General features: G+C 38.5%; 1 protein-coding gene across 1 annotated transcript in view; it reads right to left on the bottom strand.

Moving 5' to 3' along the window:
* Positions 1 to 987: 987 nt before the first annotated feature.
* Positions 988 to 21775, bottom strand: part of RGS10 (regulator of G protein signaling 10) — a 36373-nt gene continuing 15585 nt past the window's right edge. Inside the window, exons 2-5 of the mRNA XM_060240837.1 lie at positions 14600 to 14718; positions 11760 to 11846; positions 7683 to 7826; positions 988 to 1380 (exon numbers count right to left, since the gene is read on the bottom strand). Coding sequence (XP_060096820.1) covers positions 1234 to 1380; positions 7683 to 7826; positions 11760 to 11846; positions 14600 to 14718 — 497 coding nt within the window. The 3' untranslated portion in view covers positions 988 to 1233. The remainder of the gene's footprint in view (positions 1381 to 7682; positions 7827 to 11759; positions 11847 to 14599; positions 14719 to 21775) is intronic.

The following is a 21775-nucleotide window of genomic DNA, read 5'->3' as shown; positions in this document are numbered from 1 at the left end:
TGTGAACAGGTTTCAATGAAGGGGTAGAGGAGCAGTTTGTATCTTAAGGCTTGTACTGCATACATGAACATTTTTAAAAAAAAAACATATAATATACATAGTAAAAACAAAATGTTCTTTAGAATCCAAAGTAGAATTCTTTTGAATGAACGAGGAAAGCTTACAAGTTGCTTATACTTGCAGTTGAGCTGGAAAAACACACTCATTGGGTTAGGTGCAAATTATACATTTTACATTACTAAGTGAATAGATGCATAATCTATAGCAGTAAAATCTCCAAATAGACTTTGGATGCAGAGAAAAGGATCTTCTGAACTTGTATAACACACATTTATTACAAGAATAAACTAGATGTGAGTGTGAAAAAAGTTACTGTAGCATTACAAAAGAAGCTATAGTACTCTAGAACCAAAACCAATATAATTATGCAAAGTCATTGCTAGGGAAGCTCAGTTTTAAAGCAAGAAAATGCAATCACACTTAACAACATGAATACATTGAGAAAACAGGTAATCTTTCCCCAGCCCAAATAGATTTAAAAATAAGGAATAGCAAAAACATTTTAAAAGCCGCTCAAAAAGCAGCAGCAAAGAACTTATTCTTTATTAAGAAGAGAGAAAAAAGAATTCTTAATTGCTTTGATTCCCTTACTTGAAAAGTTTTAAAAGCAGTGTCATCAGTATTTTACTGCTTCTATGTTTTCCTTAAAGAGCAAAATATATATTTCTCAAAGTAGCAGCGAGGAAAAAATGAGCCTCTTTCTGTTTTAATTTGTTTTTGTTATCAAAAATGCAAAATTCAGGCACAAAAGATATGACTGCAGACCGTGCTGCGACTATGTTCATCGAAGTTTCTAACAACCATACTCTCTTTTCCACATAGCACCTCTGCTTTCAAAGTTATCATACTGCTTATGCTACAGTTTTCCCCAAGTGCTGCAAAATGATACCCAAATCAGAAGACAAAAACCACTGTAGTCTTCCTTGAGCAGATTACTCATGATACACATCATTCAATTGTTCCTGGGGTTTGCCAGAACTGCCTAGGGCAAGGTGTTTCAGTAGTAGGCATCAATTTGGTTGTTCAAGTTTATAAGTTAGTTAAACATTGCCTAACAGGGTTCTGTGTTTTCTAAACTTTAAATCAATTGTGTTAACCCCAGAGACCATTCCTGAGAATTCATTTGGTGTTCATTATAATGTCAGTGGAATATATAATTTGTTATTATTTGGATCATGTGTTGTAAATTCTAGAAGCTCTTTTTGCTGCAGTTTGAGCATCTGATGAATTATCTTCTTGTTCTTCAGTCTGCTTCAGTTTAAGAAACATATCTGACTTTAGGAAGCGGCTGTAGCTATCGTACTTCATGAGGTTGAAGATCTGGTTGGAGAAGGAAAAATTAATATTCAGATTAAATAGATTCTAAAGAAAGAGTTAATACCAAGACAGGTACTGCAGTTGCGATATTTCATGAGCACCCCCCAAATAGATAAATCATAAAAGAACACAGCAACAAAGATACATCTTTTGTTTTTACAGATGCCGCTTCTCAGGAACCACTCTACATAAAATATGATCAGTTTAAGAATCAGCCATGTCTGCTAATGATCCCACAGCTTAAAAGTCTATGGGATCACTCTTTTAAAAAAATAAATTAATAGCACACCTTTTATCTTGAGTACTTAATTTGATCAAGTTGATCTGTATTTAGCTTTGCTGTTTTTTCTATAGGCAGACAGAATTGGCCTCCATTAGAGAAATAATGCTGAATATTATGGGACGTCACACTGACAACATAAGTCTCATCTTTCATTAATTTCCAGTACTGGAAGAGCATATCCATAAATATCATGCATCATAAATATTATAAATATCCATAAATATCATGAAGCAACTACCAGAAAACACAAGGCAAGTAAATGCATAGTTGTTATGTATAGCTGGAGTACTAAAAATAAAATAGAAACATCAAAAATTGACATGAATTTGTATTTGTTTGCAGCAACTTCACAAACGCCAGATAAGGAGTTTGACAATGCTGTTTGCTTTCAACCAAGACACATCCAAACTCTAACATAGAACCATTACTCACACAGATCTTACTACAGATTTTCAGAGCACTAAGCCTTTAATCTTGACTTCAGATTCTGTGCTTGCCTTACGCACCATTTTTTCCTCCAGTGCATTTATTCTTTTTTTTTAAAAAATGCTTTTCTAAATTGGGGTGGAACATCACTCGTGATGGAAGGAGGGGGTGGCATCCAAAGTTTTTTTTAAAAAAAAAATTATGCAATTGCCTTATTGCAGCTTTTTTGTGTATGTGAGCTGGGGATGCTGCTCCCTTTCAAGTCAATACGAGCAGGAAACGAAACCTCACACAGCTCCTTTTAAACTCCCCCCCATTGTTTGATTTTTTTTAATTTAGTGATCTGAGACTAGAGATAGTCTCATATCACTAGACTCATTCAACTTGGTTAAAAAAAATTAAAAGAGGGCAAAATGGAACTTGTACACCAATGAAGGGAAGAGGATGGCAGAAGGTGCAGAGCAGGCAGAATGACCGTGATGTGGACAAGTGACCTTTGAGGGGTGGTAAAAGGGTGGTGGTGGGATAATCCAAGGGATTATGTAAACTTTTAAATTACCTTCAGCTCGGAAGCAAAACAAGGTGGAAATCAGCACAAAAGCACTCTCAGAAAACCCAGAGAAACAGAGTCCGGAAAACAAACTGAGTGCTGAAGGGAGGAGAATCAATGAAGAATGACAAGGAAAACCTGATGGACATGCATGGTGAAAGCAAGGGGAAACACCCATGCATAATAATCCATAGTTAGAACTAAAATAAAGCAAAATCTTATTTACCTCATCCAATGATTGCCGTATCAGGACTAGGTATGATACTACTGATTTAAATCTAGCACATTTCGTCTATGAAAAACTTCAGAAATATTTTTCACAACCAATAGATAATGAGATAAGCCCCCTAATGAGATAACAATGAGATAAGCTCCCTAATATTTATACTTCAGCAAATGTGCATGTAGAGTCTTCTTTTAAAAAAGAGTCTTAATGGAATTATACCACTTTAGTTTCATCTAAGAAATTATTTTTCAAATGTTTCTCAATGTAAAGGATTTCTTACTTATAGAAAACTAGGAGATCAAGGAATGGTGGGGGTGTTCATACCTTCACAACACTCACCCACCCCAAACCCTTTCATTTACTGGCTAGCTAGATTTTTACAGGTGTATATATGGCCATTTGCTGCACATGCATATTTCTGGTCTGGGGTTGTGATGGTTTTAAAGTTGATTTGACTGATGTCATTTTTAAAAAATAATCTAATTCGGGAGACAAAAAGACCAGCATGCCTTCAAGTCAATTATTTTATACTCAAGCTGGTTATAATGTCTCAATTTTTTATTTTCTATATTACTCAGTTTCCTGTGCACTTCACTGATGTACAGCCATGTCCTCAGACAGTTTTGGGAATAGATTTAGTATATTTCCTGTCTTCAGCACTTGACCCATAGAACTGACAGCACACAGGCTGGATCATGTTACATTGGTAGGAGGTTTTATGCCTAAGAAGGAGATAAGCCTGATCCTTTGTCTTTACCTCCTGTCTTCATAGGAGCTATATGGGTTTGCTCAAACTGTTCCATGGCATGAGTACAACTGACAAGCCACATGGCCAGCATTACCCTGAAGAAATTCCACAGATGCCATTGATGGTACCCTTCAACTTCTCTCTCACTGGTAGAGTCGTATCCTGTAGCACCTTAGAGACCCAGAAGATTTTTGGGGTACAAGCTTTCAAGAGTCTAAGCTCCCAGAGTTCATACTCTGAAAATCTTATTGGTCTCTAAGGTGCTTCTTGACTTGAATCTAGCTATTCTACTGTAGACCAACACAGCTACCTTCTGAAATTATCTCTCACTGGTGGTAATGTATGAAAAGACAGAAATGCAGCTTTATATGCACTTGCAAAACAAAACAACAAAGCGACTCTGTAGCCAAACAAATCACTTAGTATCTCAAACAAGTTTACTTAAATCAATTTCTATACAAAAGTATCCTATGTGCTGTAAATTGCTGGCATTTGTTTGGGTTGTCTGAGCGTTTGCCTTAAGCACTGTAGAAATGTTTCCCTAAATGCAGTACAAAGAAGGACATTTTTATTGATTTGCTCTTGAAAAAGTTGAAACTGCCCTCGGGGGGTTGTTCGAAATGCGGAGCAAGCCAAGTCGACGAATGCGTTGAGAGCTTCTATATACTTATCTTCGTGCTTCGGAAGGTGGAGAGGAGAGAGAAGGAGTGCTGCGGTACGCCATGTCACAGTCATCCTCTGAACACGTTTCCACTGCTCCTTTCGGTTTTGGAACAGTTTTGGTTTGACCACACCTTAGTGGTTTTTATAAGTCTTTGGACTTTTAGATTATTTATGAGGCGCCTTTGGGCACTCTGAACTACATAGGATACTTTTGTATAGAAATTGATTTAAGTAAACTTGTTTGAGATACTAAGTGATTTGTTTGACTACACAGTCACTTTGTTGTTTTGTTTTGAATTTTCCACTGTGTTCTGCTTTATTATTATTTATATGCACTTGCAGCAGGTTTTTAAATCTCTTGATGACTGCACAAGAAGGTGAATTGCATATCAACTGCATATCATCTTTCCTTCTGAACAGAAGTGTTCCTTGTTAGTCCTCCACCCAAGATCCCCCTGCACACAAAACTGTACATTTGGGCCTGACCTTTTCCCACATTTTAACTTTTCTGTATGTATTAATCAATGCAGATTCCCTTCCCCTTTATGGCACAGCAGGTCTGTCTCAATTGGATTTTAACTTTCACCTAAGTTAACCAGCTCTCTATTTTTCTAAAGCAGAAATTCCCCCCCTCCAAACACACACACCACCTCCCTCCTCAGCTACTTATCTGCTGAGATGGATACACTCAATTTCCTGTCTCTACTCAGGCAGTAAAATCTATATTTCAGGAAGTCAAGGTGATGTCACTTCTTTCTATATTTATAATACACACATTTCAAAACTTGATCTGTATTCTCTCCTGAGACCGGCTAATTTTCATTTCTTGGTCTCATTTTCCAAAAAGCCCTGCCTTTCCTTTCTGACTGAACAACTTTTCATCCACAGGAAAATTTAAATAAGAGCTGATTCTTTTTCAGCAGTTTTTAAAATTCAAGTATCAGCTTCTACTCGTTGTTGCATGGAAAGAATTTTCTGTTTTGCTGAGATACCATTTTCAAATTAAAAGAACAAAGAACTGACTAACTCAAGTCAGGTTTGGTATCCTGCTGATAATATCCAGAACATGTCATAAATGTGAATTTTGCTGCTTACTATGTTCCCAAGAAGATCCTAGAGCTTTTAATTTTAAAAACATGTGAATTCTGGTTTCCTTGATAATGAATTCAATTTTAGGTTTTTTAAAAAATATATATTCTGTGCCTGGAATATTTCTACTCTACCTACCTAGTAACATGATCTCTATGAGCATCTCAGCATCCAGAGAGACTGAGGGTGCAGGGCAGGAGTTTCAGATAAACATAACTCTGCATGCCCAAGTCTCTGATCTTCAAGGAAACTCTTATCAGCTTAACCCAAAAGATTTTTTTTATGGTTTCTCCCTCTCTGGTGAAATTTAGAAAGTTAAGTAAAATTGTTTTATTTTACCCATATGAGGAAAACTACCCTCCCCCCATCCAAACTGCTACTGCTGTTCTAAGAGGCATTCATTCAAAAGGGCATATATGCACACTAGCAAAGAACTCTTTAATTATTTAAAAATGACAACACAACAGTGAAATTGACAAGGCTTCTTTCTCTACCTTTTCAATTTCACTCAAAAATGGGGACAGCAGTGAGCGTTAGAGCAGACATGGGTTAGAGCAGATTAAAAGGGTACCTTTGGGGCTGCATCCAAGACTATCACAGGGCACTGTTACTGACTTCTCACTAGCACTGCTCCTCCCCTAGGTTTCTGTTTTCCCTGACACAAGTGTTTGATTTCCTACCAGTTGCTCCACAGGCACATTTTGACGCTCCCTCCAGTTCCCCTTGCGGCTTTGTGGTGCTGTCATTTAAAGATTAAGAAACTACAAGGGGAACTGGAGGGAGCCGTGTGTCAAAGTGACCCTGTGGAGCAACTGATGGGAAATTGATCACTTGCACCAGGGAAATTGATCATTTGCATCAGGAGCAAACAGAAGCCTGGGGGCAGAGTAATGCTAGTGAGAAATCAGTCATGTGAGTCAGCATCTGGGGTAGACAAGTATGTGAAATGATTTCCCGCACACACACACTAGTTAGTATTGTATGGTAACATTTAAAAAAGCAGAAGCATAATTTATGAACTGTAGCAATGCATGTGAACTGAAGCAAGAGAATATTTCCAAGTGATAATTAAAATGCAATAATTGAATGGAATTATAATTAAAGCAGTAATTTAAAAAGCAAGTGTAATTTCAAGTGTGGATTCTTGAACACCACTTGTAAACTGTGATGTAACTGAAAGCTGTAATTGACTTACTGCCTTGGTTTGGTTGGGCAGACAATTCCTTTGTCAATCACAGTCTCCTGTGACACCAAAAAGATTCCAACAGCCTTAGAATCTACATCCAATGGTTAGCTGAGGGAATTTCCCCACAGACGGAAAGGCTAAAATCCATACAGATTAGGTTGCTGCTTATGGATTTAATTAAGGACTTGCCTCACCTTCCCCCTATTATTTAATCATTTCAAAAAATCTATTTCTTATGTGAAGTTCTTTGTCCAAAACTTATGAGAAAGCCTGGACATTTTGACCATGTTTTAGTGTGATGTATCAGCACAGAATAAAGAAGATAAATGAACACAGTGTTTCTAGCCACAGTTTCTTTGACTATAACAAATATGTTATAGTTCACTACCAAATATTGGACCTTTGTGTACAGAAAAGGTATCTGAAACACAAACAATACAAGACAGTCATGGAATACAATATAATCAACATTAGGTAGGAATTTGCACATTTTAGTTACTTTGTTTCTTCACAATTAAATGTAATTTAAATAATTTAATTTTTTATTGCTAAGAATCCTTCACATATATTATTCAAGCAGCTGTGATTGTAAGATAATTTCTTTTATTTTTTTAAAAAAAAGTGAATAGCAATCTGTTTGCAATAGGGTCAATTGATTCTAGAGGCCTGATTTAAAGATTTGTGGGGAAGAGAGGAACCATTTGGACAGAAGCCTCTGGAGAGGTTGGATCAAAAAAATAAGTTCTGACATGATTCATTTGCCTTGTGTGATATCTCTTCTTGTCCCTTTCTGCTGTCCATGGCCAGTTCTTCAATCCTTACAATCCAGCCATTCCCTCTTTTTCACCATGGGCTATTTTGTCCCATCTGCCAGCACACAATTTCTCTCCCTTTTTTACTTAATGCCACAATGCCCTTCCCTAGTGTTCCACTTTCCAATTCTCTAATCAAGGAAAGATTATTCCTTTACTAGAGATTTAAAGAATATACTGGATAAACATGTTTTACACATTTCAGGTTCAAAATTCTCTTTCTCAATGTATAAGGGAACAAATTATAGACTTCCTTCTAATTCTGTGTTGCTGTGATTCTGTACAATTATCCTTTATAGAATAATTAGCTGAAAAACTTTACTTGGTCTTGAAGTTTCTGAAACATCAGAGGGTGAGGTTGTTCCAATATTGATTCATCCAAACGGGACTGTCCTTCAACATTGACTTGATAAGAAGCTTTACTTGACAGGAAAGTCATGTAAATTTCATTTGCCTTTTTTTGCATCTGTGAAGGGAAGGGCAGCTTTACTAAGCAAGAATTTCATTTTGTGAAACAAATTTATGATTTATCAGATACAGGTCTACACAAGAGTCCTTTAAAGCATGCTATCTCAGCTTCACTTTTAAGTGCCATTTCATTTACTAACATCTAAAAAAATGTACACATTTGCACAGATCATTAACTCCTTTTCAAAAGTATGTTAAAAATGTGTTACACCAATTAGATTGCACAACTTGTTTGGTTCTGCTTGGCAATCCAGTTTTTTTTTTAAATGTTCTCTTTATATTTAACCAAGAGCAAATCATGCCTTACACAGAAGTATGTGGAATGAAACCTTGATAGCAGTATTGAAAGAAAGCTTTTAGAAGTTGTGATTTGGATTGGAGGAATGGCAAGTAATATTGCTGTATCACTGACTATATTTCTACTCAAAATGCACTCTCCAAGTTGCTCTCCCCAAACGGAATCTTACAGAAGGAAAACCAGTTGAGAAGTCTGATTTCAAGTGGAGAAATGACAAGTGGGAACTTTAAGGCACTTTCTTCATTCAAAACTGCTATCTGAAGTTCATTTTTTAAACAAACATTTTGGCTTTGATACATGCATTTGTCAATTTAAACTGTTTTTCTACATGTACACATATCTGTTTTAACACTACTGGTACATATAAATTAACCTAAAGAACTGTAAATACTGTTATGACGCCCCCTCAACTTCCTTCTCTGTTTTTCTTTCCCTTTCATGACTGAGCCACCCTAGTTATCTGTTTTCTTCTTTCCTGAAGAAGTCCAGCTGTCCCACATTGTCACAGTATAATATTTTGGCTGTTTGCTCAGCCCAGGAACCACCCCCATGGCAGGGCCATAACTACAGGGAGGCCTCTGGGGGCACTGCCCCTTGACTTCCAGGTGAGCCTCCCCAACTTCCAAGGGGCCCTCCAGGGCGCAGCCTTTTTTCTTTTTCTTTTTGCCATGGCTGAGCCAGAAAGTGCCATCAGTGGCAGCCAGAGCTGGGAGAGCTGAGCAGGGCACAGTGCACTGCTAGCAAAAGCAGCAGGAGAAGAGGAAGGAGGTGGAGGATCAGCAGGTGGAGGAAGCTGCAGGTGGAATGGGCTGGGGAAGGCGGGATGGATGGGACTGCTGGCTGCAAAGTGCTAGGGTGGGGGAGATGGAGGTGGAAGAAAATCCCCCTTCTTAACGCCAAAGTTTTAGGGCTGGCTGCCTCAACTTGTCCACATTCAGAGCCTCCAGCTTTTGCCCCTACCCCAGAAAGCTTTGGAGAAGTGGCAAACCCTGCAGTGGATGGGAAAGGGTGTCCCCTGACTTTTTAAAAAGCCTCCCAACTTTTAAAATCCTGGCTACAGCCCTGCCCCATAGCTAGAAAATTTTCAGTGGTGCAGCAAACATCAGGAGCTGGAAGCTTAATTAGATTAGAAAGGTATTTAAAAAGACTTATTTCTTTTTAAATACTGGGGTGTGCTGCATTTTACCCTCTGGTTGGAGATCTCAGATTCCCCCATCATGCTGGGGAATCACTTCCCATCAGTGGAGATTTTCTGTGGGATCCAATTTATAGTAAAGACATAAAATAATTACTACACAATAAATGCTAAGGTGGAGTGTTGTAGTACCTTAAAGACTAATAAATGTACTGCAGAACAAGCACATGCTTTCACCAGCTAGAGATTAGTGTGCTAGTAACCTCCTAATATAAATAGACCAGTGTGTTCTATTTGGGTCTGTTCCTAAAGACTGAAGCTGAAACTGGTCCAGAGTGTGGCAGCTAAATTGACTCCTGGTGTTGATTGCAAGAACACACATAATACCAATGTTGTACAAGCTCCATTGGCTGCTGTATGTTTCTGTACTGTACTGCCTCATTCTTTAGGACTCAACAGAGAATCTCATAATGGCTATTACACAGGTGGGTATTTTGGTAGCACTTCAGGTTATACAGTCACCTCCCTCAAAGAACCATCTTTGCACAGAATGTGTTTTCTGTCTTCATGTACTCCAGTTTTAGTTGTTTGGCTGCGCTATCAATTTGGCTTGTTTTTATTGATTGATGCTACCGCTTTTGTACTGTATTTTAGGGTTTTTTTAAATCTGTTGTTCTTCACTTTGAGAATACATATGGTGAAAACTAGTCATACATTTCCTGTGCTTACATAGCATAAATACATACAAAACCCTTGGGCTAAACAAAGTAAATGAGAAAGGTTTTTACAGCAAAAGAATTCAACAGCTCCCACATGCACTTGGTTCTGTAGACCAAGAATTCTTGCTGTTAAGCAGCCTCTCTTGCTGTCTAACCCAGACCTACTTAGCTGTAACTTCATGTTCTTTCCTCAGAGGCCAATGCAATGGCCTTTGTGATTTCCCATTAACAGCCTCTTCATCTATCATATTTTTTTCTAGACACAGACAATATCCATCTAGGAAATGTGCAATGTAAAAAATCGTTAAGCTCAAACAATAAATGTCAATTAGGTCCTTAATGTTTCAGGGCTCTATCATGTTTTTCTGGATCTCAGTGCCTTTTTGTTCTTGATAACTTTCATCACTAATACAATCCTACAGACTGTCTTGGTGGCAGGGGAAAAATGTAATAAGCGATTAACCAGATTTTAACTTAGTATCCCACTGGGAACTGTTCAATAGTAGGGGTAATGTAGAATTATTTAAAATAGGCAGAAGCTTCACTGAAACAATCATGGTCAAATTACAACCTGGTTAGCTTGCATGTCTCCTTCTGGTATACACTTCCTGAATCATCAACCAATCTTCAGCCTGAACAACCATACGGGTGCCAGATTGCTGCTTTCATGTTGTCTTCACACTCTTCATACTGCAACTACTTCATACTCTGCCCTACTTAACAACTCTCAGCTTGTTCATTATTGGCTCCCACTGATACAACAGCCTGAATAAGATACTGGACATGCTCTGAACTGAAGTAATAATTCTTGGAGAATCTCTTGAACAGAAGTCGGATCCAGGCTAGAGAAATGTCACTTTTTATTGCATCTGGTAATAACATGTACTTTTTTAAAATGCAAAAATGTATGTTATTCTGGCTAATAGACTGTCCTTCTTGTGACATTGTAGCCAGATGTCATTCGATGTTTCCAGGCAACCAGTTAGTAGTGCAACAAGCACACAGTTGTTAGTCATTTGTGGAAAAGCATCCAGATGTTTTTCAAGGTCATACTTCAAAGACAGAGATATGAAATTTTCCAGATTCAAATGTCAATATTTTGTTGTTGGATGAATGTGATTTTCTTGACTCTATAATGTTAATTGCAATAGTAAGTGCAGAGTGGAATACAATTACAGAAGAGATGGTTTTGGATAGAAGGCATCTCTTTCCCCAGAAAGATGGTTTCCCTTCCCTCAGACTGACCAACTTTTTATCCAACCCATGCTATTATGCAGCAAAGGCTGCTGTGCCTTTGATCTAAAACAATTAGCAGATGAAACTTCTTTATGGCAGGGACTTCAGCATTAGCATCTGTAGTAGATCAAACTGCTAATAAATGCAGTTAAGCCAGACTCAATGGTCGAAGCAGTAAAGAGGCTAAAACTGCAAATTCACATAAAAATATTTTTTCTATACACAATAAAACCCCCAAACAATAGACATGATAGACATCCATCTGTATTAAATATGAGGGCCAAAGAAACTTACATTAAAAAACCAACTTTATCATCCACATCTGTAATTAGTTGAATGACTGTAGCTTCATTAAGCCACCTTTATGTGATTCTTGTCTTATACTTGCAAGAAGCTTGCCATTTTCAGCACACTTCTGCAATACATTCATATGCTTCTGAAGTACAGTTGATGGCTATGTTGGGCTATGTTGGAAATACACAGACTTAATGCCTCAAGACTATAAGGGAATCTTTGGTAACAAGTTGGTTTTGAAGACAATACCTGTTTTTTATCTTGTGTCTTCTTAAACTCTTCACACGCTAGCCAAAACAAAACATTTTCTTCACTAAATTCTTTTTTTAAAAATTCCTGAAGGAAAAGGTGAACTATTAGATAATAATGTCATAATCAAATCATCTGAGACAAAACCTGTCTTTTTTCACAGTTGAAGCAACAGATATATTTGTAACAACAAAAATAATTTAACAAATTTGTGATTTTATAGCCTATCAGTCTTGTCAAGTTAACAAGCACAGATAATCTAAGGAACCAAAAGATGAAATTTTTCCTCAACTACACTGGGGTTGGGGTGGGGGGGCAATGAATAGATTCAAATATAATCTAATAATATTATCGGACTAGCTTTCATTAACTTTGCAAAACACCTTACAGTCCAGTCTATAGACATGCCAGTGTATCCTGTGATAAAAATGCAAAAAAAAAAAAGTACTGTACTTTCCAGTAAATTAAACTGAACCAAAAAAACCCTCAAATTCTTTAATACCTAGAAAATTAGGTTCATTTTTTTAAATAAAAAAGACTCTTTCTGTAATGAGGGATCATTTAAAATGCAACATTAAAATTTAACAAGGTATAAAGAAAAAAGATTTTATTTTACTTTTGAGATGTATAGCTTTCAAAAGAATTTTGCATGACTTCCAAGAATTTTAAAACCACTACACATATCTCTCTAAGTGGTTCATGTTATTCAGAAGACTACAGGCCAGAGTCCTATTTGAATTGTGCATTTCTTTGAAAGCCACTCTTATATTTAATCTGAACACTGGCTGCAGGTACTTTGCAGCAAGGAATCATAATATCTGATAGTTCCCAGATAACTATATTAAGACATCTTAACTAATCACTAATGCAATTATTAATGCTAATATAATCACTAATGCTAATGAAAAGGATTAGGATTACAAGGTAAGGTCCTCAAACATCAGCAACAAACACAATATGCATATTCTCTGATGAACCCACAATCCAGCTGGTATGCCTGAACCCTAAAAGCCTTTAACATAAAATTAAAGAATTTTAAGGTATATGTTAGGCTTTTCCATACAAATGCATCCACAGATATGCTCACTTTATGTGTCTAGAAATGTTTGTACAACTCTCACAGTGAACATTTAAGCACTTAGACCCCCTACTATGTCCACTGAAGTCAATGGGGTTAGGTTCAAGGCTGTAACTCTGTTTTCAATTGCACTGTAACAGCACAGTTCTATACTGTGTGTGCCTGACAATGAAAATGCTGTGATTTTGACATACAACCATATAAGAAAGAGATAACATTATTGCAAACTGCTTAATAAGAGATAGTGGTTTTCCCAGCATCATGGTCACTCTCATGGGCATAAGAGTGATTGGGTAGGAATAGCTCCATCAGTGAGCCTGCTGACTGTCAATGTAGTCTGCAAAGATAAAGCAGCCTTGCTGGTAGAAGAGAACTGGCAATCATAATCATCTGCCTTACTTTAAGAACTTTGTGCCTGATACTACGCAGGCAAGCATTCTGTCAGCACTGCCTCTTACCAAGTGAGCAATGGAGACATGTGGATGATGGTTCCTTCCTATGTGTCTGCCCTACAAAAGGCAATATTGTTGCAGGAAAAGACTTGAACCCATGTCAGTGGAGCTCCCTGGGCTGTGTTTGTCCTAAGTCTCCTACTATTCATGCTACAACCCACCTTACAGTGCTGAGGGCAACTTATGTTCTCTTTGTTCCCTCCCTTGGTTGCAAGTGGCCACAGGCCAAAGCCATTCTGGCATTGGCTGATTCTATATATGGTTGATATGAGGTTAGTCACTGGCATGATATTCTATGATTGGTAACTTGCAAAAGGGTTCCTATGGACTCCAGTGTAATTGCTATGTTCTTAGCTCCTTGGAGTTGGAATACTAACTACATAATGGCATTCTGAGTTTCAGTTTAGGCTATCCTATGTATGCACTATGAGGAACATCCACACCACTGGCAGCAGACACCAAGAACATGCAGAAATTAAAGCTATGGGACTGGTTTTCCACATCTTTGGGACTATATACAGCCCCAATGCTTATTTTAAATGTATTTGAGTTCTGAACTGTTTAAGGTTCACTCTACTTTTCAGATAATGTTTGCATTATCTAACCACTCCAGAAAGAAGCCTAATCTATTTTAGCTATTCTCACAAACCATTTATACCAGGCACATTTCACTGAATTTACTCCAGGTATTCCCAGAATAAATTATTTGAGTAGTCTTACTATAAGAACATAAGAGAAGCCATGTTGGATCAGGCCAATGGCCCATTCAGTCCAACACTCTGTGTCACACAATGGCCAATATAAGTGTGTGTGTATACACACACACACACACACACACACACACACACACACACATATATATATATATATATATATATATATATATATATATATATATATATATATATATATATATATATATATATATATATATATATATATATACTGTGACTAATAGCTACTGATGGACCTCTGCTCCATATTTTTATCCAATCCCCTCTTAAAGCTGGCTGTGCTTGTAGCCGCCACCATCTCCTGTGGCAGTGAATTCCACATGTTAATCACCCTTTGGGTGAAGAAGTACTTCCTTTTATCCGTTTTAACCTGACTGCTCAGCAATTTCATTGAATGCCCACTATCTCATAACATTATGTAACACCATTCAATAATTCATATTTGCAATGCACTGTTTGGAAATATTATATGACTTTTACGGGGACAATAATATTTACGATAGAAACCCTGAACTGTGCAGGGGGTTGGACTAGATGACCCTGGAGGTCCCAACTCTATGATTCTATTATTCTAACCCTAAATCTCTTGATGCCTTCTGGATCATCCAGTAGATTTTCTAGCGATATAGCCCATCTTGCTGTGCCATTTAGAATTTGGTTGCTGCTGCTTGGCTTGCTGTCACTGTCATTTATTTCTGAAAAATACAAAAAAAAATGAAATTATTTTTGCATATGAGCCCTACTTTACAACCACTAACATTCTAGCAAAAGGTTATGAGGCTATATTGCACTGTTTGGAAGTAAATAAAGTAAATGCATTTATGTACCCATTCACATAGCCCAAAACAGTCCTTGAATTTTGGAATTCAGAATAAAATAATTTTTCCATTGCTCCTAAGGGCCTAAGGAATTAAGCAAAACAGCAACCAACATCTGGTGGGAGGGGGTTGACAACTGGGTATTCTATAGCAAACCTAAGGCCAAGCAGCTGACTCAAAAGATTAACAAATGCCCTCTGTGACATCAGGCAACACAAACCAACGGCATCAGCAGAAGCAGTAGAGGTCAGGATTATCATGAGAGGGTGTATGCAATTTTCATGGTCCATCGTACTGACAGAATCTTAGCATATGTATACATTTGCTGAGGTGTTGAACTCATTTCTTATGAAGGCCAGATCTGACATAAATGTCACTTTGTCAGGCCAGGCCATGTGTGACATAAAATGGAATGTCAGGTACCAGAGATACAAAGGACACAGGCAAACCCAATTAACAATATTATTTCTTACTCAAAATACAAACATGCTTAAAACATTAACACTTTTACAAGTACTGATTTTATTTAACAGTCTTCGATAACTTGACACCTCTTACTCTGAATTATTGCATCAAAATCTGGAGTCAACATCTGTGCCACAGCAACCTTGGGGATGTTGAAGTGAGCATTCGTAAGTTGAAGACATACTTTTTATTTATTGACATTTATTATAGAAAAGAACTGTTCCCAGATGTATGTTGTCCCAAACACAGACAGAATTTCAGAAGCAAAAGCCTTAAACTGGGAGTAATTCAGACCCAAACACTGGTAAAATTTGCTAATGCCAACTTCAAAAAGTTTATCTTTCAGTATAGCATCACACTGTTCCCCAACCTATTTTTTTTATTGGGAGGTGGGAAGCAGTGTAAATGTCCCATTTGGTCGACTGTACTGACTCATTATGTGTAATACACCTTGAATATGTCTCCCACCATAAAGAAACTTTTCCTGTCCATCCCCTCATCCCTCCCCAGCATAAATAATCCCATGTGTCCTGCTCTCTTTCTAAAGATACATTTCCCCACTACATCAGATATGCAACTTTTTCTCTGCAACCTTGGAAGTATTTTTGTGTGTGAAGCAAAGTTTCTTCCCCACTTAGGGAGGTCCACCCCAAAATGTCCACATATAACATAAACTCTCCAAAGAACTGAAGTCACTGCCCTCATCACTCTCTCAGTCCACCACAAAAATTATGAACCTTCCACAGATTCACCAGTCATCTATCAGTGACAATGACTAGACTCCTAAATCAGCCTTTTCTTCCACCACACCAATTCACTGTCTTCCATATCAAGTCTGCTCCCACGGACCACTCCTTTCCTCATACTTCAGTCCCACAAAGACACACATACAGCTCATGGTGCTGAGGTTCAAGCATGGGGACTAACAATGGAGGGACCCAGGTTCATAAGCCCCACTCTGCCATGGATGTTGCTGGGTGACTTTAGACCAGTAATTCTCTCAGTGTAATGTACCCTGCACGGCTATTGTGAGAACAAAAACATAGATGGGGAGAACAATACTTGTAAACTGCTTTGCGTCCCCAATTGGGGAGAAAATCAAGGTGCAGATGTCTAGAAAATAAAAAAAAAAGATGCAACAAAATCTCATTAAACCTTTAGGTGGCTCAAGACTCCTGTTTTCTCTTAGCCTCCAACTTCATCTGTGCTCTTACATGCCACCCCCCAAACACAAACACTCAGTGCCTTCCTTAATTCTAACAGCTATATTTCTCCTTCCTTCCCACGGCTTCCCAAGTGCAGTTCTCACCATGCATCCCATTGCACACACTTCAACCCTTCCCTTCCATGCCCCTCCCTCAAGTCCCTTATGCCTCTCCTCCCCAGATACACTCTGGCATTCCCATTCCTACACTTCCCCTAACGCACATTTCTATCAGCAGCTCCTCAACACCGCCATCACACATAATGAATTTCTCCCTCCCTCCCTTCTTCCTTCCATCCTCCCAAAGGTCCATTTCACCAGCACTGCAGCAGAGAAAGAGAGAGGTGAGCAGAGGAGAAGGAGGAGGTGGTGGCAAAGGAGGCATCTTCTGGGACTGAAATGAAGGGGGAGGATGAGGGCCAGCATGTGCACACACTGATGAGGAGGCAGCAGTGCTCCCACATGACAGGAGGAGGAGAGGGGGCAGTGGCTGCATATGCACAGCCTGGCTCAATTGTGGGAGGGAATGGATCCTCCACCAAGCCAACCTGACACAGGTCTTTTTGCTGCTCTTGCTGTTCCACACCACCACCCTCCTCTTCCTTGCTCAAGGGTTGGATAACAGATCTGAAGAGACTGATTCTGGCCCACAGATCATATGTTTATCACCCCAGCATTAAGGGCCATAAAACTATTGCACATTTTTAGGTGGTAGCATCAATTTATACAAGCTGAAGAAAGTTAAATTCATACTAACAGCAAGAAACAAGAATTACAAGACAGTAAATTACAAGCAAATAAAAAGTACTGTTGTCTTATTCGAGTTCATTTCTTTTGCAATAGTGAAATGAAATTTCTACCGGCTTGGCTATAAAATAGTGGCAGCGTATTCCTGGAACTGTCATTGCTACTGGCTGGTTTAGATCACCCACACCAAAGGTATGAGACAACAGTTGGTAAGATGCCAAGATCCTTTTCAGAATTAAGATTTTAGGAGCCCAGGCATGTGAACATTTATGAGAAAAAGAAAAGTGGCTTAATTTGTTGGGAAAGGCTGGGGGGTGGATAACCACTAGAAGTCAAGAAGTTAAATTATTTGAATAGGAAGGTGATTTGAACTATGGCTGCTTCCAACTGGAGACAATTCTTTGTGCAACTCTTGCTGCTGCAACTGAGTGTCCAGCAGTTCCAAACAAACTGGCTCTGTTAAAAAACAGTAGGTCAAGCCACAGGCTGCTAAAGCCAACCAGAGTGTAACATACTTTTCTAGCTACCTTTCTGTTGCTCCTGTCTTGGAAAGCTGTTTTCTAAGCTTATTTTTTTCTAAACAAGACTACTCAAAATACTTTAAAATAAATAGATATCTGTTCATTCTTCTTTATCCAGAAACTGTGTAAGGAACTCTATTTGGCTCATCTTCAATATGCCATGGGGGGGGAGTGATAGAACACATGGTGGCAGAACAGTTCCAATGCTTCTTGGATGATCGATCCTTCACCCATTCCAGTCATGTTTCAAGCTTGCAATCAAAGCTAAAAGAGCCTTGGTTACACTGGTGGACATCTTTGTTTGAATTGTGCAGTCATCCCTGTTGATCTTTGATATAGCTGAGCACTCCATCTTGTGGCCTTTGAGACCTTCAAGCATTCCATACTTCATCAGTTAGAATATTCAGTTGGGATCAGAGAAGTAGCTATTTGGAATTGTCAATTTTTTCTGTCTGATTGATCACAAACTAGTTGGGATCTCTTTTGGACAGTGTCTCAGGGTTCCGTTTTGTCACCCATGCTGTTCCATATTAATTGTGAGCGCTAAACTAGGTTTCAATTGCAGGGATTTTCTTGGGGAGAGGGGGTAGTGAGATTTCATTGTTTTGTATGTATTTAATATTGGCACTGTAAACCACTTTGAGCCACAAAACAATGGTAGGGCATAAATATTCTAATTAAGTTAGCAGATATTCTGCAACATTATCATAGCACACCCCCAACTTACCAAACAACACAAGACTTTCACACAATATCTTCTGCCATTCAAAACTTTTTATCTTGCCTCCCACACTAGTCATAAGCCACTCTCACTTTCTTTTTTTTTGATAGCTGTCCTAAGTTTCAATCTGCACCATTTTATCTCTAGACTTCCTACTATGCTGGGCCATCACTATTGCAAAAACTACACAGGTGAACATTTTCTCAAAAAACAAAATTACCATTATGTCATAATAATCACGGTCCCTGTGTCATGTGACATACAAAGGCACTACAGCACACCATGTAAGGTTACAATTTTATTAAGGGCAGTAAGCCTCTGAAAAATAATTCTTGCAGGAATGTCAGGAGAAGGCTTTGGCCCTTCGGGGCAGCTGATAGCCTACTGTATGATGCAGGATGCTGGACTGGATAGATGTGTGGTCTGATCCAGCAGGAATTTCCTTTATTTGCTTCTTATATTCTGAAATCTATATAAATTAGAAACCAACAATAATTTTCTCTCAATTCTAAGAAAGGTGTAAACTGTTAATTTCCTGTACCCTCAAGCTGCTCTGTTCTTTTCCCTCCTGCCTACAAGGTGGCTGCAGTCCGGAATATGAAATTGTGAAATTTTGCCATCTGACATTTTAGATTTACTGTATTAGTATTACTCAGGGTGCTATAACACAAGAGGCCCAATCTAGCCCAATCTATGCCTCCCATCCAGATGAAAGAGGCATAATCACACATGCACATGTGGTTTCTGAGCCACACCTGTTCTTACCCTGTCTCCAGACACCTCCTATTCAGATTAAATAGCCACTGGGATCTTCCCTGTAGCTTTCCCCTGAGTTACATCTAGGCTGAATATTCAGTTGCCATCTGACCGCCCTGGTGCAACTCAAACAGAAGAGCAGTATGATCGCACCAAGCCATTTTCGACATGTTCAGGGTTTTTCTTCCCCTAATCCTGCTCTGAGGAGTGCTCACACGCTTCTTTGCTCAAGCGCACACACCAAGGGACTTTTTTTAACAAATCAGCCCTTTCCACGGTGGGTCTGTGGTTGAGGCGCACTAGCAGTGTGAATGGCCAACCATGGACTGCTGTCATGATCCTGCTGCTTCAACAGCGGCTGTCTGATCGCCCAGAAATGGACCAAAATCATGTGGCTTTTTTGGAGCAGAGATAATATTGCACGACTTTCCCAGTATGATCACTCCCTTAGTACAGGGGTGTCAAACGTGTTATCTGAGGGCTGGATCAGGCTCACGAGCAACTTACTGTCATCTGCTTCCTTCTCTCTCTCTTGCCTCCTTCTGCATCATAGCTTACTTTGCCAGTCTTCCTCAAACGCACAGGAGTTGCAGAGCAAAGCCTCTATTTTCTCCATTGGCTGACCACCACATGAAGCAACTTATGTACAAAAGCTTGAAATGCCCAGCCATTTCATGTTTTCCCCTGGGTCTTAGGCTCAAAGCATTGATCACGAGATTTCTGTAATGAATGTCAATAAATCAAAAGTAGGTTTGCAACTTACAGACACACACCTGAACAACACCTGAACGGTATTCTCAAGACTGCTACAGTGCAGACATTGTTTCCAGATTTTGATGTAATAATTCAGAGCAAGAGGTATCAGTTATCAGAAACTTTTAAATAAACAAAATATTGCAAGAGTACTAATCTTTTAAGCATATTTTAAGTTTTTTAAAAAAAATCTTTAATTTTGTTTGTCAGTGTCCTTTATAAAAATTATATCTCCACTATCTGGCATTACATCTCATGACACACCTGGCCTGGCCAGGTCTCATTTATGTCAGATCTGGCCCTCATAACAAATGAGTTCAACACCCCTGCCTGTAAAAATCTTCTACAGTTATTGATGGTGTTATTAAATGATGTACATCACCCAGAGCCTTGCAGTAGCAAGTAGCAAGAATTGGGTGATCCATAAATAAAATTTAATAAATAAATACTTGCACAGATTTGAGAGACTTTTGTCCACAAAAAGATGGCAATGTAATCCTAGAGGAACCTGATAAGAAAAGTAGGCAGCAACATGGCCAGAATGCAGTTGCAAGCTGAGGAAGCTGGAGTTTTCCTTGTATATCACTTTTACCAGCCCCTCACAAGTAAGTATTTTTAATCACAAAGACATATATTCATATATATATATATATATATATATATATGTCTTCTGTGCATTTTCCATCAATTTTTGTATTACAAATTCAAAAACAAAGCAAAGCAGAGTGATTTCTATTAAACCTTGTGACTAAAAGAGAACCCCAGAGATTTTATGAGACAAATTCATAACTGTTCATTCAAGTTTATGGATCAACCAAAGAATGGCAAACATTCTGTCACAGGTTGGATCCAGCCAGGTCGTTCATTTTTCCTCTTTATTACAACCTCCATCCCACATGGCTTTTATACATGGAGATCCCATGGTACCCAGCATAGGTTTTTTTTTGTGGGGGGCATTTGAGACTCCATATAATTTCACAGAGGTATCTCTGTTAGTCACGTGGCACCTTAAAACTAAAAAAAGTTTATTCTGGCTGGGTTAGTCTTGTGGCACCTTAAAGACTGACAAAAGTTTATTCCAGCTGGGTTAGTCTTGTGGCATCTTAAATACCACATAAGTTTATTCTAGTATAAACCTTTGTTTATACAAACTTTTGCTTAAACTAGAGCCCACACTTTGTTAGTGACCTGAAATCAAATAATTTCAAATTGAGACTACAGCATAAAATTGCAGTTTCTTAATCCTTTAAAGACAGCATCACAAAGTCACAAGGGGAACTGGAGGGAACTGTGCCTCAAAATTTGTCAGTGGAGCAACTGGTGGGAAATCAATTACTTGCACCAGGAGAAACAGAAGCCTGGGGCAGAGGGTCAAGCATGCGGTTTCAATGACGAGTCAGGTTTGATACAAAACTACGTTTATTGATAGACCGATACTTTCAGTATAACAGATTCTTGAGAGTGATGCTAAAGATACATTGATACAATACTATTAAGGCTAACTTCAAAAGGATTCCAAAAGGTGGGGGCGAGGGATGCGCTCTCACACATAAACTATCATAAATGTCTACATTCTCATGACGTTATCAGGACTCCGTCCTTGCTTTCCCCAGATGTGTCGCACTCCCTAACAGGAATGTATGGGAAGGTGCTGATTACTTTTTCTCAAACTAGTTTCATTTCTCTCTACTTATACTTTGCCAGCAATAAAGCAAAAAAAAAAAGGGGGGGAGGAAAGAATAACAGGGCTAACAGACCTCAGTCCTC

Source organism: Heteronotia binoei, chromosome 6 (assembly GCF_032191835.1).
Source record: "Heteronotia binoei isolate CCM8104 ecotype False Entrance Well chromosome 6, APGP_CSIRO_Hbin_v1, whole genome shotgun sequence".
In the NCBI taxonomy this organism is placed as follows: Eukaryota; Metazoa; Chordata; class Lepidosauria; order Squamata; family Gekkonidae; genus Heteronotia; species Heteronotia binoei.
This window is presented reverse-complemented; position numbering and strand designations above follow the sequence as displayed.